The sequence below is a fragment of the Nyctereutes procyonoides genome, unplaced genomic scaffold (assembly GCF_905146905.1).
Source record: "Nyctereutes procyonoides isolate TBG_1078 unplaced genomic scaffold, NYPRO_anot_genome, whole genome shotgun sequence".
Taxonomy (NCBI): domain Eukaryota; kingdom Metazoa; phylum Chordata; class Mammalia; order Carnivora; family Canidae; genus Nyctereutes; species Nyctereutes procyonoides.
In genome coordinates, this window is record NW_026575128.1 from 489,904 (window position 1) to 514,077 (window position 24,174).

Here is a 24,174-nt window from a genome sequence, read left to right on the forward strand (position 1 = left end):
GTGTTTACAGTTGTATCTACTCTGCACATACAAGCCAAGTGCCATTATACAAGTTCATTTTCTCCTCCTTCCTTACACAAAATGTACATCCTACACATTGTTTTTCACCTTGCTTTTCCCCTTAGCAATCTACCCTGGCACTCGCTTCGTATCGGAGACATACAGATGTGCTGCATTCTTTCCAACAGCTGCATAATATTCCATTACAGGCATGTCCCACTGTGATTAAGATACAGCATTTTCTTTCTTCATACCACTTGCCACCTGATGTCTTTTAGGTTTTTATTTTCTGTCTTCCCACCCCCAACTAAAATATCAAGTTTCATGAAGGCAGGGAGTTTGGTTTGGTTTATTGCCGAATGCTCGTTGACTAGAATAGTGTAGGGAACAAGCATTCAGATATTATCTTTCCTTAGTAATGTTTTTTTTTTTTTTCTTTAGTAATGTATTATTAGGAAACTTCTCTTGTGGAGAAAAAGAAGTCTGGAGGGATTGGGCTTTCTGAAGGTCACACAAGTGAGGGGAGCTGGGACTTGTCCACCAACAGGGACCTCTGCATATTTTCATGTTCTGACCAAAGTAACTCATCAGGTCGATTTGGTGCCCATCTCACCATTGGAATGGGTACCTATCAGGGGTGTCCACTTTTTCAGATGTCGGGACCTGCCCAAGGCCCATGCATACAGCCCCCCAGGGAACCACTTTGTTGCTTTTAACATCCTGTTTTTTGTTTTTTTGTTTTTTAAGATTTTATTTATTCATGAGAGACACACAGAGAGAGGCAGAGACACAGGTAGAGGGAGGAGCAGGCTCCATGCAGGGAGCCGGATGTCGATCCTGGGACTTCAGGATCACGCCCTGGGCTGAAGGCAGGCGCTAAACCACTGAGCCACCCAGGGATCCCCTAACATCCCGTTTTAGGACAAACACCTTTTTGGTTACTTAGAGAAGATGCTCTGGTATGACGTGGAAGGCTCGGAAAATCCTGTGCGGTTCTTGTGCTAGGTTTGCACATAGCAGTTCCAAGGACCTACGGCTTCAAGTAGAAGCTGACAAACCTTTTCTGCTCTGTGGCCCATGCAGTCCCTGTGCCATTGTAGCACAAAAGCAGCTATAAACAATATATAAATCAGTGAGTGTGACCGTGTTCCAATAATATGTTATTAGTGGTCACTGAAAGAGTTTGATATCCTTTTCACGTCACACAAAATATTAGTCTTTTTTTTTTTTTCTTCCCCTTTTCCAGCCACTTAAAAATGTTAACCCATTCTTAGCTGGCAGGCTGGATTTGGCCAACAGGCCATAGTTTGCCAACTGAGGCTTAGAGCAAGATCCACCCAAGTGACCAGAGGTTTCTGAGCTTTGGCCTGGGCTATCCTGGCTCGGACAGGGCAAGGCCCCAAAGGTTGCTAGGATAGAATTTGACCTACATAGAAAGTACAGGGTAGAAGCCTTGTTTCCTTCAGGGGTCAGTGCCCAGAAGCAAGGGGGAGGACAGGGGCAGGAAGGGCATAGGACTTGGTGTCAGAGACCTCCTACCGGAAGCGTCACAGAAGCCAAGGACCTTCTGGTTATCCACCTTTTCCTCTCCAGCCTCCCGTTTTCTCGTCCGTGCAGTGGGAGCAGTGTCTCCCCCAGCGCCTGTTCATGGTGGAACAGTTGTGGAAGCAGACCCTGGCATGGTGCCTGGTGCCTCACTGGTGCTGCAGGTACTGATAAATGCAGCAGCTCCCTCCTCTCCTCTCTGCTTTAAGATTGATGAGTACCTTCTGCCCCCAGGGCCACCGTGGGGTGCAGGGGAGGCTCAGCCATGCAGAAGTCCTGACATCATGGGGAGAGCTCTGAGGAGATGGCCTCCAGAGGAGGCAGTGCCTGAGGTCACCTGAAGGTTAGGCTTTGGAGGGGTAACCCATCACTCTTCTTTTTGAAAAGACTTGGCAGGGTGGAAGAGGGCGGAGGGTAAACTGTCAGTCAAGCAATCGAAAGGACTCAAGTTCCAGCCCTGGCTTTTGTTTGCTGACTATTCTGGGAGTTTGCCCTCTGACCTGAGGTCCCCATCTGTCACACGAGACTGTTATAGCAATTCTGCAATTCCTTAGGCTTCTTTTCTTTTCTGTTTTTTTCTTTTCTTTTCTTTCTTTTCATGTCCAGAATTCTGTTCCAATGAGATCCTAGGAAAAACATACACAAAAGAAATGAAAAGGGAGCTGTTATGGATTCTACTCCCCTGCCTCGCCCCCTCCTGTCCTCCTTAGAACTGGGGACCAGGCAGTTAGCCCAGTGTGCCTCTATGCACATCAGGAAACCATGAGGGAAGCTGTGGGAAGCGGATAGGATGGGAGCAACATCTGGATTGTGCCAACACCTGGGCCTTCCTCTAGCAAGGAATGCCCTGCCTCTGAATGGCAGTAGCCACATGCCCTCCTTCTGCCAATATTGACCAAGGGCCTACTGTAGGCCAAGCCCAGGGCTGGAGCACTGTGCTGGGAAGGGCACATGGGCATGGGTCAAAAGGCCACAGTGCTTAACAAGTTATGTGACACGGCCGGTGCCATCTGGCATCCCTGTGTGTGGGAGGAGAGGTCCTGAGGCTGACACCTCATCAGTGGCTTCCCGGGAAGGGGAGGCCCCTCGCCTTGGGATAGGGCTGATGGGGGTGGGGGTGTGACGTCCTCCTCTGTGCGGCACCCTGAGCCTGCACGTTTGCTGAACTTATATCTGTGGCACTCCTTAGAGAGTCAGGATTTGAACTCGGGTCTGCCTCATTTCACCCAGGAGTTGGGAGTTCCTGTTAGCCTGTGTCTGCCTTCAGAGCTGATGTTCTACTACCCACCAGGGGTTCGATAAATGGCCAAGGTAAAATCTCTTAGGATGAGCATGGCTCTGGCAAAATGGATACACATGGAGCCTGTTTTGCCTGAAAGCGAAATCCAGAAGTGGTTTGTTTTACAAATGTTCTGTCCTATGCCCCCTACCCCTGGGCACTCTGGCTGCAGGGCTGGGTAAGACCCAGGTCCCATTCTTGGCGGGAATTCCCCAACTGGTGGGTGAACAGCAGGTGGGTATTCTCAACTACTAGAAGCCCGAGCTGGAGAGACTGCAGAGGACACCACGAGAAAACCCCGGAAGAGGGTAGGATGTTCTAGAAGGTAGCCTCAGCCCTAGGGTGGTCACAGATGGGTGACCGGGGTGGCTCTCCTGGGAGTCACAGATTCCAGACTCCACAATTGTTCCCCTTCTCTAGGTCTCCACCAAGTAGTCCATCAGCTTGGCCCCGAAGGAAACCTGTGAAATGAATGGATTTCATCAGGGCCCTTCGGTTGCAGGCAGAGAGCTGGTGGGGCCAGATGCGCTGAGGTGGCCCTGGGGAGAGTGGCTTCCCATCCTTCCCTGATTCAGCTTGTCAGGGGAACCCTGCCAGGCTCTATCATGTCTTGACAGCAAGTCTTTAGGGGAGAAGGAATTCTGATCCTCCATTTCCTACGTCAGAAAACTGAGCCCAGAGACCTCCAGGTATCCCAGCTCCCAAGTGAAGGGCAGCGGTTCTCTCCGGCTTTCTTCCCACATCAAGCTGGGTGTGGTGGGGGGCGTGCCTGCCCAGGGGCTGCGGTGGGCTCCCCCCCTGCCCTGACACCCAGCCACACTGAACGCTCCCTGTTTGAGCCAGCAGAGTCAGGCCCCTCTTCCTTCCCCTGCACGTACTGCTCTGTCTACCTGGAATGCAGTCTTGCCACTGCTTCCCCACTTGGCCGACTCTCTGCACGTCCTTCACGGCCCAAGTCCAATGTCACCTCCTGGAAACCTATCTTTGATTGTCCCCAGGCAAAATTAGAAGTCTCTCCCTCCAGGGCTCCCACCACACCTTCTCCCACCTTGGTGTTGGAATTCAGACCACGGGGGAGGCCCCCACCCCATCCTGATGAAGGGTCAGGACACAGGCCTGCTTCATCCAGGGCCTGGAGCCCGGGTCATTGAGTCTTCGTGAGTCCTGAGTCCTGGTGCGGCTCTGGATGTAACCAGGGCGTGGGTAGGCGGGTTTTCTAAAGCACAGTGTGACCTTGACCTGCACCAGCCCAAGGGTCTGTCCTTGGCTCCCGGGAGCCCCCACTGCCAGAGGCCGCAGCTGCTCAGCGGAGCCCCGAGAGCAACTTCGGAGGCCCAGACACCCCGGGAACATCAGAGCCACACTGGAAACAGTTCCTGTGCCACCAGCATGGCTCCTAGAGATCCACGTGTCATCTGTATTACTTTTCACTTATATTTTTATCTAAATGCTTTGTTCTAAGTAATATGAAACCAAGGGGCTTATAAAGAAAATGTTTTGAGAACACGACCCACTCACATGGTTCAAAATTCAAAAACATGCGGAAGGGTGTAAAAGTAAAGTTTCTTCACCCAGCCTCTGCCATCCAGATCCCCCAAGGGGCCACATTACCCTTCTTGGGCGTCATTTTAAGCAGGTAGATAGGTATGGTCCGCCTCACCCCCCACCCTCAGCCTTTTCTTCTTCTTCTTCTTTTTTTTTTTTTTAAAGCAGGCAATGCACCCTACTGTGAAGCTAGCTTTTTACTTAATGTATCTTGGGAAGTGTCCCAAATCAATAGGTAAAGAGCTTTCTTTTTTCTGTATTCTATCATAAAGCCATGCCACACTTTATGAAATCCTATTTATATTTATTCTAATGTGAACTAGAGAAATCTATCTGGCTCTCCACTTTGACAACCCCGTGAGAAACCCCGTGGGAGTGAAGACGTGTGCCTCACCTTGGGGGCCTTCAATGCCACTCTTCAGCCCTCCTCCCTTGACCCTCTGCGCCTTGTGACAGCCTCTCCCTTCATCTCAGTGGTCACCCTGTGAGTTTGCTGGGCTGGGGCCCACAGAGGACATCTGTCCCGTGCTCCCCACCCACACAAGGGCTGACAGCCCTGGGTCTGGAGGCTGCCTGGAGAGCTAAGAGAAGGGAGAACTTGGGAAGGATGGGAACCAAAGGGAGTGCGGCCCACCACGAGGAAAGCCCCGGCCTAGGATAAATGTCTGCAGTTGGGCCAGGAAGGGGCCAGGTGGCCCGGTGGGGAGAGACCGTCCCGTCCCGCACACACCTGGTGAAGAACAGACTCTGCTCATGCGCTCACGCTAGCCGGAGCCTCTTCCTCTTTCTCAGTCTCTGATGGGAGAACCTTGGCTTTCACAGTCGTTGGCCTGACAGCTTCTAGAAAATGAAAAGACGGTACTAGGAACCTGTCTGATTCACCATAAACGCGGTGCTATCTGTGAGGATCTTGAAGTCAGGGCTGCTTCTGGGTTCTGTGGGGAAACTGAGGCCAAAGCCTGTGGCTTGGTGCTCCTGACCATCCCCTCTAGCACCCAGCCCGGTGTGGCACACACGATCAATGGTGAGCACCAGTCCTGCTTGGCGCCCACCCCCTCTCTGCCTCCCCAGTTTGATTCTCTCACAATCAGTTAGGGACCTCATGTCACATCTCTTGGCTTCTTCATGTTGAAAGGCAGAAAAGTCCTCTCCCTTTCTCCAGCAAGGCACCTTGCTCACCCAGGGCTCTCCTACCTGCCGGCCTCTTCCCTGCCTGCGATCTTCATGCCCCAGGCTGCCAGGGGCCAGAGCCCCACCACCTTTCTTCTTCCCCAGCCCTTTACCCATCGTAGCACGTTGGCCCAGCACTCTTACTTGCCCGGTGTCATGTACTTTTCCAAAGCGCATTCCTGCCTGTTATGTCATCTGTGTCCAAATAACCCTGGGAAGCTCATGGTCTGTGGATGGTTGCCACGAGAGGCACGAGATGGGGACCCAGGAGCCCTGAGCTCCAGCCTGGCTTTTTGCAGAGCCCTGAGTAATCTGGGGCTTGTCTCCTCTCAGGACTCAGTTTCCTGCCCTGTAAATGGAGGGAGGAGAGGGCAAGACCACATCTCCAATGCTGCCAAGCATGATTTCCCCACACAAGAAAATGGGGATCCAGGCAGGATTGAGGAAGGGTAGCAGCCTGCTGGAATTCACAGAACTAGTAGCAGGTTGGCTGGAATCAGAAGCCAGCACTTTCCAGTCCAAATCCAGGGTGCTCCCCCCTACCTATGCTGCTCCTCCTCCATAATTTATCGTCCCTCCCCACCCCCCACCCCTGGCAGAGGGGAGTTGATTCCTGGGCCTCCCAAACAGAGTCTGGAGCCACCTGGACCCTGGGCATAGCTCCACCAGAGGAATGAGACTCCACAGAGGGTCAAGACCTGGCTGCAGAGAATTCTAGAGAAGACCCTAATTCCCCTCTCTTCCCAGGAATGAGTCCGGCCAGCCCAGTGTCTAGAAGTCACTGGGGCTGGTGTGGGGCATCTGAGGTCAGGAAGTGGCCGAGTTTCTTGGGAAAAGGACTGGTATGGTGCCAGGAGTAGGCAAGATATCTGACCGAGGGAACCTGCCAGCCCATGCCCTGCCCTGCCACCTGCGCCCAGACATACCTGTAACAGTGTGGTGTTTTCCCTCTGCAGAAGCTGACGGGCCGTCTCATGCTGGCTGTGGGAGGGGCAGTACTCGGCTCCCTGCAGTTTGGCTACAACACTGGAGTCATCAATGCCCCCCAGAAGGTGAGTGCTGTGCCCTCCTTGGCTTGTCAACACCAGCTTACTCTGCTGTGCGCTGTAGACCCCACATGCTCACCCTCCCGCTCACCCTGCCTCTTCGGTGTCCGTCATTTACATCAATTCACCATCTGTTCCCACCAGCCAATTTTCTGGCTCTGAACAGGTCAAAAACTCTTGGTTTTAGCCTCGGAATGTTGGGCAAAATGGTGGGGTCTTTCGAAGTCCTCTTGACCAACCTCCACCCCAACACAGACATTTGTAATCATCAAAGCTATGCTTGATATGGTGATGCTTCATTTATGTGACCCTCAAGGGTTACAGAGGGCTTCGTGGGGCTTATCTCACTTGCTACTCACAATGTTCTCCAAGGTAGGCGGGCGGGCAGGCAGGCAACAGTCACTGTTCCCATCCTGCAGGTGGGGAGAGTGGCCAGAGAAAGGAGACCTGCCCGGCATCACCCAGCTAGGCAGGGACGAAGCTGGTATCCAACCCCAGGCTGCCTTGGAGCCCTCCCAGCGGGGAGGTCCCCAAGCCTGTGCTCACACCCATCCATAAGCAGCACCCCCCCTTGTACGGCATCCCGTTCCACTTGGAAACAGCCTCCTTTCCCCAGAGACCCTGTGCCAGGCCCAAGTACAAGTGGCGTCTCACCGTGGGGAAACACAGGTAGTAGGGATCTGTACTCACTTCCTTCTCCCGATGGCACTTCCCACTTGTTCCCTTGAGGGTGGGAGGGACCCCCATGATCACCCCCAGCTCAGCCCACCTGCTTCAGGGAGGAGAGGAGAGGAGAGGAAAGGAGGTCAAAGGGCAGGGAAGGATACCATAAGGAGTCCCTTCCCTATACCTGCCTTTCACATATGTTTATGAGGTTGGGTGGTGAGTTCCATTTTATGGACCCAGAGACTGAGGCCCTGGGCAGATGAAATAACCAACGGGTTCAAGGTCACATAACTAGTGAAGGGTGGATTCAGAAGTCAGACTGTACAACCTCAGGCTGTCTTCCTGACCAGCTGCTTTATCAGTTTGAAAATCTGTACCTTCTTGGGGAGGACGAAAGGAGAGTGGACAGTCTGGTCAGGACCACATTCTGTTGTCCAGAGGGTGAGGCCAGAAGGTGAGTGGGGCTGGCCCCCGAGAACCGACAGCCTGTCCAGGGGAACTGGGCAGTGTCGGGAGTCAGAGCTGGTCCTCCTCCAAACAGGCGGAGGGTGGCTGTGGGGGGCCACGCCTGATGCCCGGGAGCAGGTCACCAGGAAGGCCTGGCCTGCTGAGTCATGCTCAGCTGCAGCGGAGGTGACGGGACTTTTCCAGACTTGTGTGAGATGGCGCCCGCACTGGGAACAGCCCCAAGCCCTGCTTTAGCTGAGTATTTTGAACAGCTCCTGCCAAGGTGTGTGCCTTGGAGCTGGCTCCTTTTGGGAATCATACAGATGGAAATTCTGCACGGCCTGAGAGGGAGGTTGGGTTCTGTGCTTGAGTGCACCCCCCTGGATGCTCCCGAGTCTGATGTGTTTGATCTGGGATGCTGTTTGGGCATCGGATGTTTAACACACCCCAGCCAATTCTAGAGTATGGCCAAAGTCAAGAGCTCCTGGATTAAGTGAGGTCTCAACTGTGATCGCCTAGTGAGTTAATGACAGAATGAGGACTCCAAGATCTGGGTAGAAGTGTTTTCCAGAAACAGAACAGAGTTGGGTAGGCAGAGGAGAGAGACTGGTGTGTCCAGGGTAGGATGGGTGGGAGGAGAAAGGTCTGGGGCGGCCAACAAGGTAAACCCAAGGCTGACTTACAAAGGGCCTTGTTGGGTAGATTTCATCTACAAAATACCAGCCACTGGCGCGGCAAGGCCCCGTGAGGACAGGCGCGTGGGCACTGGGTGGGCCCAGCTGGGAGGATGGACTTCAGACCGAGGACAATAGGGACTCATTGAAGAGGACAGATATAATCAGATTTGCATTTTAGGGAAAGGACCCGGGCATCTGGGCAGTGGGAGGGATCTGAGGATGGGGAATGAGAGATAGGGAAATAGCGAGAAAGCTGCTTTGGAATCGGGATGGGAAAACAAACACCAAGCAGGAAGAGTGGGCAGGATTTGGTCATGAGTTCAGTGTGAGGCCGAGAGAGGGGTTTAAATGTGGCTTCTAGGTTTCTGGCCTGGGTGGTGTGGGGCCTGGAGTGGGAGCAGGTATAGGAGGAGCTGACAGGCGCAGGTGGGACACTCCAGAACTGATGGGCCACAGTTGGAGATTGCAGGGAACACCTGGACATGGGGCCTTGTTTCTTGGGCGGGTGGTCAGCTGAGTCAGCTGGGGGGAAACCGGGAGTTGGTCACTGGTACCAAATAGCAGGAGAGGGGGGTGTCCTAGAGAGACTGGGATAAAAGGAGAAGAGTCGAGCAGTAGGGTGAGGAGTGCTCTCAAGTTTCGCAGAAGGTGACCTGGACAAGTCAGCCCCTTGTTGCCCAATGCCAGACACCGGATGGTCCCCCCTTGGTGACCAAAGTTTGAGTGGGAGGAGCCACGTGGGTAGAAACCTCCTTGCAGCCCCTGGAGGATGGAGGGGGGATGGGAAAGAGCCAGGACGACCCTTCCAAGAGCCTTGGTGGAGAAGAAAAGAGGGTGGTGGTGGGAGGGGTTGTCCACCCGGGATGCTTTTTCATATGTGCTGTAAGGAATCTGCGGGGGAGTGGGGGGAGATGGAGAGGGGTCCCAGGAGGCAGGGGCTGGGGGAGCAGAGGCACGGGGTGAGGGTGGGGGACTGCATTTGTCTGGGAGCCACTGAGAAACTTCTTAAGTTGCCGATGTGGACAAATGCACCGGGAGGTTCCTGCATCCTGGGGCCTCTGGCCCTAATCAGAGGCCATTGGAGGCCGGCGGAGGGGGAACAGCTTAGGAGGCCAGGGGTGGGGGGGTGTCACTGAGGGCCCCACGTCTACCGGTGCATTTGGGGGCAGCTCTCCAGGGGTCAGGTGAGCCCACCGGCAGAGCCTGTAGCGCACACTCCCTGTGTTGACACCTGCACCTTGCACTCACGCACCGCACGCCCGGCCCCAGCCCTGCCCACCGGAGCAGAGCGGAGCAGAGCAGATCAGATTCGAGGACCTGATAAACCTAACCTGTGAGAGGGGATCAGGTGATGCAAGAGTAGGAGGCGGCAGCTGGGCCTGCCGGGCCGCCCTCCCTCGGTGACTCAGGCCTGCTGACACTTTCACTCTACAAGGGCTGCACCAGGCTCTGTCCCAGACAGTCAGTCGGGAGGGGTAGAGGGTGACACACGGTCTGAGCTGGGCCCCACCCGGCCCGGCCCTAACCTCCAGCCTCCGAAGACTCAAGGGGGCGGGAGACACCCCCCCCATCCCCCCCCCAACCGGAAGAGCCAGAGCGCAGTTAATTAATGCAGGGTTTCCGGGTGCCTCCAGAGCCCAGAGGACGGCAGGCTGCCACGGGCCTGGGGGGCGGGACATGGCCCTTCAAGGGGGAGTTGGCAGCCAGGTAGCCCCTGAAGGGGACTCGCCCATCAGGGGAGGAGAGGCAGGTGGCCCAGGCAGCGGGGACCGCCGTGCTGCCGTGTGGTGGCAGGGAGCGTTGCCCAACTGCCCCTGGGGGCCTAAGAGGGGCCCTGGGCTGCTCCGGTCGGCCTGCTCCCGGCCTGCTCCCTGAAGGAGCCTGTGCCGCACCAATGGGGAGGATGCCAGAGGCCGGGGCTCCTCCATAAAACAAGCCCCAAAGGGCTTCCTCCTGGAAGTGGTTAATTAACCATAACATTATCTTAAATGTTTATAAAGCACCTTCCCATAAATTCCGTCCTCACGGCAGCCCCACACGGTGGGTGGGGCTGGGCTATCTTGCGTGGGTGGGGCTGGGCTATCTTGCCTTCGCAAGAGGAAGCTCAGGCTGGTGAGGTTACCTGGAAAGTGAGAGGCTGAGCTCCAGGTGGCTTCCAGGCCTCACCCTGGAGTGATGACCACATCCCTGTGACGCCTTTCCAGGCCTCCTGTCTCCTGGGGAGGAGGGCGGAGGGAAGCCCAGCCACAGAGCATCCTGACCACCATACTGGGTGGAGAGAACTGACTCTCCCTCAAATGGCTGAGTTGCCAACAGAGATGACTAAAGGCCATTTAGAAACCATGAGATCCTGGCCAAGGGACAGTGTCAGGCATGTCTCAGAATAAGGCATCCTCAGAAACCGGGGCTGGGGCTGGAAGGGGCCTGATGGTGCACTGGCTCAGCCCTCCTTGTTTGACAAAGAAGGAACTTGGCCTGGAGAGCAGACGAGATCTGCCCTGGGTGACCCAGCCTGTAAGTCAAAGGACTAGAGGCAAGACCTCCCATCACAGTGCTCTCTGCCCATTAGGGCTGCTCCGTCCTCCAGGTCCTCCAGGCTCTGGGCTCCAGGCAGTCTCTCCCTTTCCTTATCAAGATCCAGAAAGTTCTGGGTCCCTCCCCTCTCCCGTTCCCTCACTTCCACTAATACAAATCCTTAGAGCTTACTGTGTGTGCCAGGCCTTGTTCTCAGTGCTTCGGAAATCAATTCAGTTGTTTCTTTTTTACTGACCTCATTAGGGAGGCACTATAATCCCTGTTTTTTAAGGAAGTGGGGCACAGAGAGGTTAAACAATTAAAGCAAGGACACACAGCTGGTAAGCGGCAGGTCTGGGATGTGAGTCCAGGGAGTCTGGACCACCGTAGCAGGAATGGAGGTTTTATACTAGGGCCAGATGGGTCCCCAAACACCTTTCACACACCTACAACCGCTACCCAGCTGGTCGCTCTTGCTCTGACTTCCAGGCCAAGTCAAGCTCAGTCATGTACAGACCTCTCAACGGTTTCCCACACACAGTTGCACAATCTCTTACACCATCACAGCCTGTCACAGCTATATCATCGCTTCAGCCCCTCAGATTCATGGTTTTCTACCCCCAGCCCTGTGCTGGGACCCAGTGACACAGATGAATCAGACGCCCCCAATGTTGAAATTTAGTCCCGAGGGAGCACATGTTCCTTTGAAATAAGCTGTCCTGGGGCAACATGGATGGAAGCATGGACAGGGGTGTGGACAGGCCCTGCAGGAGCAGAGAACAGGGAGGGAGAAGGTACCTGGCCCACAGAGCGGGGGTTTTCTCCACATTGACCTTTGGGGCCAGATAGTTCTTTGGTGTTGTGGGAGGCTGTCCCACGTGGTAGGATGTTCAGCAGCATTCCCGCCAGTGTGACCAGCAAAAACATCCCCCCACACAGCCCGGTGTCCCCTGCAGGGCCAGGCAGGAGAGAAGGGGGAGGGTGGGTTCAGAGGGGTATGGGTGTGCTCTCTGCAAGGTGAGGAACAGCCAGCTCGTCGGGGAGAAGGCAGAGAAGCAGCCCAAGCGGAGGTGTGGGGTGCCTGGGTGGTACGGGGGGTCGGTGGGGGTGCGAGGAGGGCAGTGGGGAGCCAGGAAAGGCTGTAAGGGGACCACACAGGGACTCGAAGATCCGTCTGCCGGCAGGGGAAGCTCTGGAGGTCAGGGACCAGGGAGGAGGCCAGAGGGAAGGCCTGGCCTGGGTTTAGAGAGAGGCCGTGTCGGGGCCCTTCCGGAGCAGCAGTGTGGGTGGTCAGAACCTCTGCTGTGGGGTCGGGGCCCAGCTCCTGGCTCCAGCCCGCTGCCTGGGCCTCTTCCAGGCCCCAGAGAGGGGCCCCAGGGGACCTAGCAGGTGGGGCTATCTGTCCAGCCCCACCTGTAGCATCTGCTCTCAACTCCCAGCTGACCCTGGGGTGTGACCGAGGGTTGCTGTGGAGACAGAAACTCTGGACTGAGGGAGGCTAGCTGCGGGGGAGGGGAACACAGGGCCTAGGAAGCACCAGCTGAGGCACCCAGCTGGGCACGCTGGCCCTTTCCTCTTCCTAACTGGGGCTCAGAGCTGAGGTGGCTCTAACCCTCTCACCCCCCAGTAACATCCTAGATGAGAGCGCAGGGGCTGGAGAGCGAGCTCTAACTCTCGACTCACAGGATGATCTAGAAGACTGTGGGGTGGAGAGGGGAATCTACGGGGAAGGATGTTGCGACCAGCCAGAGGTTCCAAAGCATACCCCTTCTCTTGGCAGTAATCTAGAATTCTAGATCAAGAATTTGGCAGGGAGGCCAAATCCAGCCAGTAGCTGTTTTTGTACGGCCCATGCGCTAAGAATGGTTTTTACATTTTTAAAGGGTTGGGGGACAGGTGGAGAAAAGTCTGCACCTGTGTCCGTACGTAGTCAGCAGACCCTACCTGATGCTTTCTATCTAGCCTTTGATTTATTTAAAATAATTCAATTTTTGAAAAAAGATTTTATTTATTCACGAGAGACACAGAGAGAGAGGCAGAGACACAGGCAGAGGGAGAAGCAGGCTCCATGCAGGAAGCCCGACGTGGGACTCGATCCCGGGTCTCCAGGATCACACCCTGGGCCGAAGGCAGCTCTAAACCGCTGAGCCACCCGGGCTGCCCGTTTATCTAGCCTTTTACATACAATGCTTGGCAATCTCTGCTCTAAACTTTGGCTTGTATGCTTCCTGCTGACAGGGAACTCACTACCTGTGAGGTGGGCAATCTCATCCTCTGAAACCTAGAAGGGTTTTCTTCCCTGAGCTGAAGTCTGCACCCTGGGGCTCTGTAGGCTGCTGGGTTTCTGTGCCTGGGGCAGCCAGGCAGGGTCTGAGGACACACTCCTGGAGGCGGGCCCCTAGTTCTTGAGGTTCTTTCTGGCACTGTGAATTCCTCAGGATAATTTGTCTCCGGGCACTTTAAAAATGGGGACCCTTGGGATCCCTGGGTGGCACAGAGGTTTAGCGCCTGCCTTTGGCCCAGGGCGCGATCCTGGAGACCCGGGATCGAATCCCACGTTGGGCTCCCGGGGCATGGAGCCTGCTTCTCCCTCTGCCTGTGTCTCTGCCTCTCTCTCTCTCTCTCTCTGTGACTATCATAAATAAATTTTAAAAAAATTAAAAAAAAATGGGGACCCTTGTCTGGCCCTCGTGCTCCCCTGAAGATGGCACTTCTCTGCTGGAGAGAACAGGGGTAGCGTGCGGAACAGCTTATTCCGTGTGCAGGCCGCGGACTCTGGCTCATGCCCAGGGCTGACTGCAGACACTGCCCAGACACAGAGGAAGTCCGAACTTCCTCTGCAGACATGCATGCATGTGGTCCTTCTACAGTTACGGGGCGAGAAGTGGGGAGATTCCCAGGGAGTCAGATGTGATGCAAGCTTGCCACCCCCAGGAGAGCCCCAGGCTGAGGAGGAGCTGTTCACTGGGAGCCCCTGTGCAAGGGCCTCAGATGCCCAGAGCAGCTCGCTTTGCCACGCCGTCCCCCACGGGGTCTCCAAGTGGGCATCTGGGGTTAACGAGGGGAGACTGGACAGCTTGCACCCTGGCTGCTGTTTGAGGATTGCCTTTGTGAACTGGCAGGGGCAGGATGCTTGGGCAGACCTGTGGTTTTAAGGCCATAGAAGGATCTATCCCCTAACTTTTCTGAGACTGTCATAGGCAGGGTTGAGATGGCCTCTCTTTGTGTGTCCCCAGTAGAAATCTTTGATGTGGCCTAGTGCATTTTTAAACTAATATTTGTTCCCAAAAAAGTCCTTGAGCCCCTGTGTTTTTGGTTGGTCCAGATATTAGTGAATTAAAAATTGCCATCATTGCTGGGGAGATGGGGGGTAGGGAGCAGAGATGGCAGGTGGATGGCCAAGCCTGGCGCCTGTGCGTGCAGGACTTTGGTGCCCTGATGGGGAGTAATTGAGTCCTGGGGAGCAGATGGGAGGCGTCAGGGGCAGAATCCAGGTGAGGCCTAGGGCAGGTGTTGCGTGGGTAGAGACTAGGACAGATCCAGAGGGAGAATTGGCAGGACCTGGTGATTGACTGCGTGGGGGTGGCGGCAGGAGCGAGCGTGTCTCCCAGGCTTGTGAGGAGCAGGTGAGGAGTGAGCTTTCGGGATCACAAGCCAGGCTTGTGGAGGCTGCTGGTGACCCTGTGGTGGTACTGGGTCTGTGGGCTCCTTTTGAGGGAATAGGCTCTTTTTCAGGTAAGGACACTCAGCTGCGGCTGGGATGGATGGGGAGGTCTGCCAGTGGGTGGAAGGTGACCCCAGAACTCCTCCCCATGGAGGATTCTTCTGATTGTTCAGGGACTTGCCGCCTTTCCGGGGCCAAGGGCCAGCTCAGCCCCATGTGGGGCATGGACCCCCGGCAGCGAGAGGACACAGCGTCCCCACACCAGCAGCAGAAATGGAAAACCAAGCCTAGCTTCTTCCCAGAAATGTCAGGTGCCAGATCAAAAGGCAGGAAGCCCCAGCACAGCCTCAGCCTGGCCAGGAAGGGCTGCTGGGGGGTGGAAAGGACGAGCCTGGGGCCACAGGGAAGGCGAAAGGGGCTGGCTCCCTACCCTCACCCACCCCCATAAAGTGGTCTGAGTAGCAGGGGAGCTCATGAACCCCTGAGCTAGCTCTGGACAAGGCTTGGTCCTTCTGACTTGTTACCACCAGCGCACCCTTAACCGGGGCTGGGGAGCCCCCGGGAATGTGGTCCTCTTGTTGGCTGCCTCAACATCTCCAGCCAGCTAAAGACCTGAAAGCTCGGCCTCACATGTTGAAGCTCACTTAGGCAGTAAGCCCTTACTCAGCACTTGTTGACTCTTTGCACGCAATTCAGGCAATTCCATTAGCAGACGACTTGGCGAAAATCAGAATGATACGTGGAGAGTTCTCTTGAGATAGCATCTGAACCACGGGGGCGCACAGGGAGACCCTGAGAACTACAGGAGGCAAAAATTAAAGGCTATTTGGGACAAATACCTCTCCCTGCCCCTGTAGAGAGCCCCAAGGGCAGCAGAGTGAGATCGGCAGAAGGGAGAGAGATTTCCACCCCAATGATGGGTCCTCAGTGGGGCGAGTGTCATTTATCTGGACCGTCCCCTTGTCCAGGACAGCTTGTTCTCTGCAGAGCCTGATAAATGGAGCATTACTTCTCCCAACCAGTCCTTCTCTGAGGTTGGTTCTATCCCTTGAAGAACAGAAGCACTTTGTTTTGTTTTGTTAAAATCTGCCTTTCTGCCCCCAGCGGAAGCAGGGGCTCCCAGGAGGAGAGCCTAAGTAAGGCCCTCTCCTCATTGACCCTTCCATCCACTCATCAGGATAGGCCCCCGTGTGAATCCAGTAGGCTCCCTGCCCTCAGGGAGGACAGACTTCTGGGACCCTTTGAGCTGGATCTCAAAAGGTTTCAGCATGGTAAGGTGGCCAGTCGGGCGCTCTGGGCCAAGTAACCATGGAGAGTGGAACGAGCCCTAGAGCTGGGGTAGAGATGGGGACATGGGGCTGATCTCTGGCCTGAGCCTGGATTTTGAATTAGGGGCTGCAGGGTTGGTAGGGCTTGGTCAGTGGTCTGCACTGCCCTTGGGTTGGTTCCAGAACCGTCCCTTGACTCGGTGACGATCCTGGGCACTGTGCAAGCACTCTCTGTCTCATTAATCCCTTACAGCACTATGACATGCATCCTGCTACTGTCACCATCCCAGATGACATGATTTGCCCTCAGTCGCAGTGGCAGAGTTGTCTAGGTTCCTCCCCCCTGCGCTGTCTGGCTTCTCGGGACCCATAAGAAGATCATTAGGGCCACCTCCCTGCCCTCCCTACACCCATGTCAACCCATCCTAACCCCTGGAGCCTGGCCTCCTGTCGGGTGTCTGCAGACCTGGGATAGACCGTGGCAGCAGGGCAGGAAACAGAGGCCAAGGACCCATCGCAACCGTGAGCATTTCTGGGACCGAGGGCCTCGGTTTCCCCCTTGGCAATTGTGGCTACCCACCGCCTTCCGTCAGACCCCTGGAGCTTGGGATGATTGGGGGTTCCAGAAGCAGCGGAGGAGGTCATGTAAGGGGTGCTGGCGGTGGGCTGGGGGCACAAGGAGCCGAGGTGGAGCTGTCAGTGGTTGAAGGGAAGAGGGCCAGTCAGGTTTGTGACCGGCGGGAGCCAGAGCATTCAGACTGAGCACGAGTATGTGTGTGACGGTGCGTGTACACAGGAAGCTGTTTCTGGGCATGTTGGGCCCATGCCCAGCTCCGCGGGCAGCTGGGTGGGTCAGTCCAGTCCTGTGGCCCTGGGTGTGTGTCGGTGTCGCCTGAGAGTAGGGTGAGTGTTCTCGGGCAGAACCGGTGGATCGGGCCCAGCCCCCCTCGTGTGGGGCAGGGCTGGTGGGCAGGCGCCTGGGGCAGGTGTTTCCAGTTCCTGGAACTGCTTCCTTGTTCTTAGCCTTCCCCATCCCTCCCAGCTGGGCACCTGGCAGGGGGGAGGAGGCCATGGGTCCTTCAGGGTGAACCCCCACAAGCAGCTGGGCCTGGCGCTCAGGGAGCAGTTAGGAGAGGCTGGGGAGCCCGGCTGGAGCGCAAGGTGGTCACACCAGGCCGAGGGTGAGGGTGAAGTCAGCGAGCCTGCCCTTCCCTTTGTCCCCAAGCATCTGGAGCCAGCTGTCCAGCTGTATTTCCTCCCCAGCAGAGGGGTTGGGGAGAGTGCCCAGGTGGCAGGAGCCTAGGGCCTCAGGCATCTTGAAGAGAAAGGGGCCAAGTGGGGGGAAGCACTTTCTCCTGAACATCTTCCTGCCCTGGGCCTGACCGTCCACTGTTGGCCATTTGCTGGCCTCCCCAGCAAGTTCTGTGGGACATGTGACACCACAGGGCTCCGGGAGCCACACCTGGGGAAGCATGACAGCCCGCCCCACTCCTCGAGATGGAGCCCAGCCCCTGGTTTCTCACCTGGGGAAACTGAGGCCCACAACAGGCAGGGGCTTGGCTCAAGGACATGCAGTGAGTGGGGGGCCCGACACCTCGCTCAGCGGGCTGCTTCTCCCCCTGTAGGTGATTGAGGAGTTCTACAACCAGACATGGATCCACCGCTATCAGGAGAGCATCTCCCCCACCACGCTCACCACGCTGTGGTCCCTCTCCGTGGCCATCTTCTCTGTAGGAGGCATGATCGGCTCCTTCTCTGTGGGCCTTTTTGTGAACCGCTTTGGCCGGTGAGCAGAAGGGGCCCTGGCCCTGGCCAGGGAGGGGGGAGAGACTTCTCTGCCCATTCGGGGTGTTGCCTGTGACCTAGCCCCTGGGAATCTGGGGGAGATCCAGGCACCCACCTGACCTGTGACCCCCACCCCCAGGCGGAACTCCATGCTGATGATGAACCTGCTGGCCTTCGTGTCCTCTGTGCTCATGGGCTTCTCGAAACTGGCCAAGTCCTTTGAGATGCTGATCCTGGGCCGCTTCATCATTGGTGTGTACTGTGGCTTGACCACAGGCTTCGTGCCCATGTACGTGGGGGAGGTGTCCCCTACGGCCCTTCGCGGGGCCCTGGGCACCCTGCACCAGCTGGGCATCGTTGTCGGCATCCTCATTGCCCAGGTGAGCTGGGGTGGGGTCTCTTTGCTCGGGACTGCCCGCACCCCACCGCTTCAGTAGCTCTCGTGTCTGTGTCCAGATGATGCCCTGACTAGAATTCTCACCCAGCCCTCCACAGCCCAGCGAGGGGCAGCCTCATGGCACACGCGCTAGGAGGTCGGGTCCCGGAGAGCACTGTGCCACTCACTGCCCCTGGGGCCTCCCTGGTGGGAGAGCCAAGTCCAGATGACTTGACCCCTCTCGTCCCACCGCCTCATCCCTGTGTCTTGTCCTTTCCCTGGGATCCAGCCCCAGGGGAGCCCACAGGTGCCTCACGTGCCAGGCTCTCCTGCCTCCAGCCTCGATGCCTTGACCTGGACACTGTGTTCTCTCCAGGAGGCTGTCCCTCCCCATCCCCAGAGCTCCCATGCTCTGTGGCCGCTGCCACATCTGTAACCGTGCCACTTGTCCTCCTGCTGGTGCTTTCCCCGGGTGACAGACGAGGGACCCAAGGCACAGAGAAGCGAAGCTTCCTGGCAGCGCCCCAACAATTGGGTGCTTGCTCTAAAGCAGTAGCCCACGGCACAGCAGGCGGAGTCCAGAGGGGGAGCCGGGGGCAGGGGCCAGGGCAGGGGTGCTCGGGCCACCTCCCACACCCCTGCTTCCCCCAGGTGTTCGGCCTGGACTCCATCATGGGCAACGAGGACCTGTGGCCCTTGCTGCTGAGCGTCATCTTCATCCCAGCCCTGCTACAGTGCGTCCTGCTGCCCTTGTGCCCCGAGAGCCCCCGCTTCCTGCTCATCAACCGCAATGAGGAGAACCGGGCCAAGAGTGGTACGGGCAGGGCCCTGCCCTCCTCCCCACCCCCGGCCCCGGCCTCCTTCCGGCTCTGAGCCACCCCCACCTTCCCTCCGGTCCCCCCAGTGCTGAAGAAGCTGCGCGGGACGGCGGACGTGACCCGCGACCTGCAGGAGATGAAGGAGGAGAGTCGACAGATGATGCGGGAGAAGAAGGTCACCATCCTGGAGCTGTTCCGCTCGCCCGCCTACCGCCAGCCCATCCTCATCGCCGTGGTGCTGCAGCTGTCCCAGCAGCTGTCGGGCATCAATGCCGTGAGTGCCCCTCAGCCGCCCCTTCCAGCCCTGCGGCCCAGGTCCCGGCTGAGACAGACCAGCCCTGCCCGAGGACAGCCATCCCTGGCCCAGTGCGGCGGGCCCTGTGTCTGTGACCCACCCCGTGTCCCGTGGGGACAGAGGCAGGACAAGGGCCGTGGCCCCGGCCGAGCCCCAACAGCCTCTCCGTGCCCTAGGTCTTCTATTACTCCACGAGCATCTTCGAGAAGGCGGGGGTGCAGCAGCCCGTGTATGCCACCATCGGCTCCGGCATCGTGAACACGGCCTTCACCGTGGTGTCGGTGAGTCTGCCCGGGCCCCACCTCCGGTCCGCTGCGGCGCAGGGGGCCCAGGGGGCCCAGGGCCTCGCGACCCAGTGGCAGCGTGTGCTGTGAGCCAGGCGGGTGTCGGGTTTCTCCTAAGCGCCGGCTCCTCTCATCCTCGGTCACGCTCATTACTCAGTGAAACCGCGCGGGGCGCTGACGCTCACGGAAGCGCAGCGGCTCACCCGGGGTGGCAGCCAGGATGCGCCCTGTCCGGCTCTGGGTGGGCCCCGCCGTCACCCCGTCCTGCTGCCTGGAGCCAGCTCTTTGCCCCTCGGGTCCCACGTGGTCCCTTGGCCGAGCCCCGGGGGGAGGCAGTACAGTCTTCCTGGGTGTCTGCGCCGCCGCGTGGCTTTGCCAACACCTGGGGCGAGCCTCTGGGTGCGGCGGGGTCACCGACATGGTCTCTGCCCACAGCTGTTCGTGGTGGAACGCGCCGGCCGGCGGACCCTGCACCTCATAGGCCTGGCTGGCATGGCGGGCTGTGCCGTGCTCATGACCATCGCACTGGCGCTGCTGGTGGGTTATGGCGCCGGACGGGGTGGGGGGGGCGCCCACGAGAGCTCCCGGTCCCACACACGCGGCTGGTGGCATCCAGAGCCCGGGTGGGGGCTGCCCTCTCCTCCTCCCCCCACGGGCTCGGGGCTCACCTTCCAGCCCCCGAGGCCATCCCCTTCCACCCACTCCCCTCTGGTCTCCCATGGGCTCCTCCCCGGTGGGTGCTTTCTCACCACAGCACCTCTGGCCCAGGACCCAAATCCCTCTCCCCAGGAATTGCTCTGCCAGGAAAGCCTTTCAGGATCTTCCTCCCGGGCCTTCGTTCATCTTCCGAACAGCCCTAGAAAGTAGGACCCACTTCCCCACCAAGTCATGGAAGCGTGCCATCTCTCGGCACCCACCACTGCCCCGTGTAGTCCAGTTAGTATCCCATTATGCAAGTGAGGAAACGTAGGCCCAGTGAGGTTAGGAACGCAGCAGATAGAGGACAGAGCCAGGAGCCGACCTCAGGCCTGCCGGCCCCAAGCCTGTGGCTCTAACCTCTGTGGGAACCGTGTGCCACCCACTTTCCAGGCACGAACGCTCATTTGTCCATCCTCTGGTCAAGGAAGCCAACGGTATGGTCATTTTTAACACCTGCCCCCAGCAAAGCTCTTCCACATGATTCGGCTTCAGGCAGACAGCTCTGCATCCAGAGCCGGGACCGCAGGGACCTTAGCACCTTCCACATGCACAGCAGGTTACCATTCCCAGAGGGAATGCTCGAGCTCACGCTCAGTCCTACAGGACTTAGAGCTTCTTTCAGATGAGGGAAGCAGGACCCAGTGGAGGGTACCTGAGTCACCCGGCCGATCAGGATCAGCCCCAGGCCTCCTGCTCCCAGCCCAGAGCTCTCGGCCCTGTTCCTTGGTGCATCCATCACAGCCTAATCTAACTTTCCACCCCTCTCTTGTCCTCAACAGGAACAACTGCCCTGGATGTCGTATCTCAGCATCGTGGCCATCTTTGGCTTTGTGGCCTTCTTTGAAGTGGGCCCTGGCCCCATCCCATGGTTCATTGTGGCTGAACTCTTCAGCCAGGGTCCTCGCCCAGCTGCCATTGCTGTGGCTGGCTTCTCCAACTGGACCTCAAATTTCATTGTGGGCATGTGCTTCCAGTATGTAGAGGTGAGAATCCCCAGTCTCCATGCTTACGGTTCTTCCACGCAGGACCCCGCACTGTTGTGCAAAGTGCTCTCCTAGCTCTTCTCATTAGAGTCCTGTGGAGGAGGAAACTGAGGTTCAGGAGCCCAGGCCACAGCTAAAAATGCTGACCGCAATTCCAGGGTTCTCTCCTTAGCTTTGAATGGTCTCCCTTCTGCTCTGCAGGGGGACCCTGCTCCCAGGAGCCCATTACAGGCCAGGTGCAGGCAGGCTCATTGAGTCATCCTAGCATTCCTGGGTTGTGGGTAGCTGTTCCCTTTTTCAGATCAAAGGCCCCAAGTCCTACAGGCCAACGTTCTACAGCCAGGCTGTAGGGTCAGTACTCCAACCAAGTGTATGTGTGTCTTTCAGCAACTGTGTGGTCCGTACGTCTTCATCATCTTCACCGTGCTCCTGGTTCTGTTCTTCATCTTCACCTACTTCAAAGTTCCCGAGACCAAAGGCCGGACCTTTGATGAGATTGCTTCTGGTTTCCGGCAGGGGGGAGCCAGCCAAAGTGACAAGACACCCGAGGAGCTCTTCCACCCCCTGGGGGCCGATTCCCAAGTGTGAGGCGCCCCACACCACCAGCCTGGCCTGCTCCCAGCAGCTCCAAGGATCTCTCGGAGCACAGGCAGCTGGATGCGATTTCCAAACTGACAGATTTCAGCAGAGCTGGGCCTGGGGCTCCTTTGTTCAGCCAACAATGATGTCCAGAAGAGTATTCAGGACTTCTATGGCTCCAGGATTTTAACAAAAACAAGACTGTTGCTCAGATCTATGCAGACAAGCAACAAGTTTTATAATTTTTTTATTACTGATTTTGTTACTATTTTTTTATCAGCCAGAGTCCCCTGTATCTACACCCCAGACTTCACCCCGAATGGCTCAGTACCTGAAGGTGGGGACCAAGTCCTGCCTAGACACTTGCCTTCTTCACCACGCTAATCTGTAGGGCTGGACCTATGACCAAGGACACACTAATCGAACTATGAACTATGCGGCTTCTACCCCAAGAAGTAGCTGTGGCCACTCTCTTCTGAGGCCTGGATCTTCCTACCCTGAGGATCAGGCTCCACTAGGGTTCGCCCTTATCCATCTCTTCCTGCCCAACCACTCAAAGTAATTTTGCCGTGCCTGAGACCAGTTGGGAGCACTGGAGTGCAGGGAGGAAAGGGGAAGGGCCAGACTGGGCTACCAGCTTCTAGTCTCCTTTGCACTGAGGGCCAGACGATCACCATGAGGAGGGCCATGGGAGGCTGAGAATTCACTGCTCAAGAAGACATGGACACTCCTGCCCTGCTGTGTATAGATGGAAGATATTTATATATATTTTTTGGTTGTCAATATTAAATACAGACACTAAGTTATAGTATATCTGGACAAACCAACTTGTAAATACACCACCTTACTCCTTCTGTAACTTACCTAAACAGATATAAATGGCTGGTTTTTAGAAACACGGTTTTGAAATGCTTGTGCTTTAAGGGTAGGGAGATTTGGATGGGAGAGGAGCACCTGCTACAGTGACTCTGGGTTTTGTGACTCGAGCTTCCAAGCACTTCTGATCAGCACCCTCTGCTGCTTAGTCCAGGGCCACACGGCCCTGAATGCACCTGACCTCATCTGATCTCCAAAAGCTAAGCAGGGTCCGGCCTGCTTAGTACTTGGATAGGAGACCCTTATTGCTTAAAAATCTGTATGGTCCCCCTTATTCAGAGAAAATCAAAATATCCTGGCACTCGAGGCATTTCTATTTCACATGATAACTGGTATTCAAAAATGATAGTTAAGTGCCAACCTTCGTGCTCAGGCCTTGATATGCATTATCTTGAATGTGTGGTCTGTGCTATATCTGCATTTGACAGGCTCGGAGAGGCCTGAAATCTCCCAGCAAGCCATGCTAGAACCCCTATTTTAACAACACTACACAACCCGTACCCCATACCTGACCCCTCCTACCAGCACCCCCTCCCCGCAGTGGGCCCAGTGAACAGGGTCAAGCGCCCCTCCCCCATCCTTTTCACTTGGCGATGCCCCCTCCAGCTGATAGGCCACTGTGGCCTCTTCTAAGACTTCTGACCCCCTTTCCCACCCCGGAATCTCAAGAGGTTCACCTGTTCCTTTCCTCGGGCACTGTGCCCTTCCACCCTGTACCGACAACTCCTCGGTTCTCCCTCTAACCAACTTGGTGGAAAGAAGTCCATTTGGTTCATCTGCGTCTCTGGCATGAAAGGCGGCATTGGCACACAGCAGGCACTCGGGAAACCGTCGATGAAATGCAGCACCAGGGAGATTTGTCCCTAGAGGTTCAGCCGAGAGGATCCGGGGCGGGGATTTGCCTGGAGACGCCCTCAGACCTGCGCTCAGGCAAAACCGTAAAAGTCCCTCGGCACGAAGCGTGGTCGTGGGAGGGAGACGGGGAACCGGGCCCTTGGCAAACGAAGTGCCTCTGCCTCTTACCATCGGGTACTCAGGTCTCAGTCCTCCATCCGCGTCTCACGAACGAGGGGGCGTGGCTCAGGGAGGGGTTCGCGGAGGCGGACTTCCCCCGGGCGCATCCTTCCTGTGAGCTTCGAGGGGCCCTGGAGGGGCAGTGCAGAGAGGAGAGCCCGGGAGCCGTTCCCGCGGGGCGCACCGGAGGCCGGAGCTCCAGGATGCGGCGGCGGCGGCGCCGGCGCCCACGAGCCCCCCGCCCCGCGCGGCCCCGGGCCCCTCCCGCCCCGGCCTCGCCCCTCCTCGCCCCTCCTCGCCCGGTGCGCGGCGCGCGCAGGCGCCGGGAGCCCGGGCCCGCCCCAGCCGCGGCCCACAATGCTCCGGGAGGCGCAGCTTCCGTGCCCCCGCCGCCCTAGCCGCTCGGGGCCGCCGAGCCCCGCGCCGCCGCGCCGCGCCCCGCACCGCCGCGCCGCGCCCCGACCCGCCGCGCCCGCAGGCCCCGCAGGCCCCAGCGGCGGGGCTCCCGGACCGGCTCCCCGACCCGCTCGCCTCGCCGGAAGGGGGCGGGACCCCGCGGCGGCTCCGCCAATCAGCCGCGCGCTGGCTGGCGAGGGGGCGGGGCCCGGGCCTCCACCAATCAGAGCCTGGCCGCCGGGGCCGCA

At 57.4% G+C, this 24,174-nt stretch overlaps 1 protein-coding gene across 1 annotated transcript in view; it reads left to right on the forward strand.

Annotated features, from left to right (window-relative positions):
• The window catches only part of SLC2A1 (solute carrier family 2 member 1), a 29,115-nt gene extending 6,579 nt beyond the window's left edge, over positions 1-22,536 (forward strand). The window contains exons 3-11 of the mRNA XM_055341460.1: positions 6,496-6,591; positions 17,447-17,607; positions 17,746-17,986; positions 18,634-18,796; positions 18,887-19,074; positions 19,272-19,376; positions 19,815-19,916; positions 20,858-21,061; positions 21,449-22,536. Of these exons, the coding sequence (XP_055197435.1) occupies positions 6,496-6,591; positions 17,447-17,607; positions 17,746-17,986; positions 18,634-18,796; positions 18,887-19,074; positions 19,272-19,376; positions 19,815-19,916; positions 20,858-21,061; positions 21,449-21,649 (1,461 nt within the window). The 3' untranslated portion in view covers positions 21,650-22,536. The remainder of the gene's footprint in view (positions 1-6,495; positions 6,592-17,446; positions 17,608-17,745; positions 17,987-18,633; positions 18,797-18,886; positions 19,075-19,271; positions 19,377-19,814; positions 19,917-20,857; positions 21,062-21,448) is intronic.
• Positions 22,537-24,174: the final 1,638 nt, after the last annotated feature.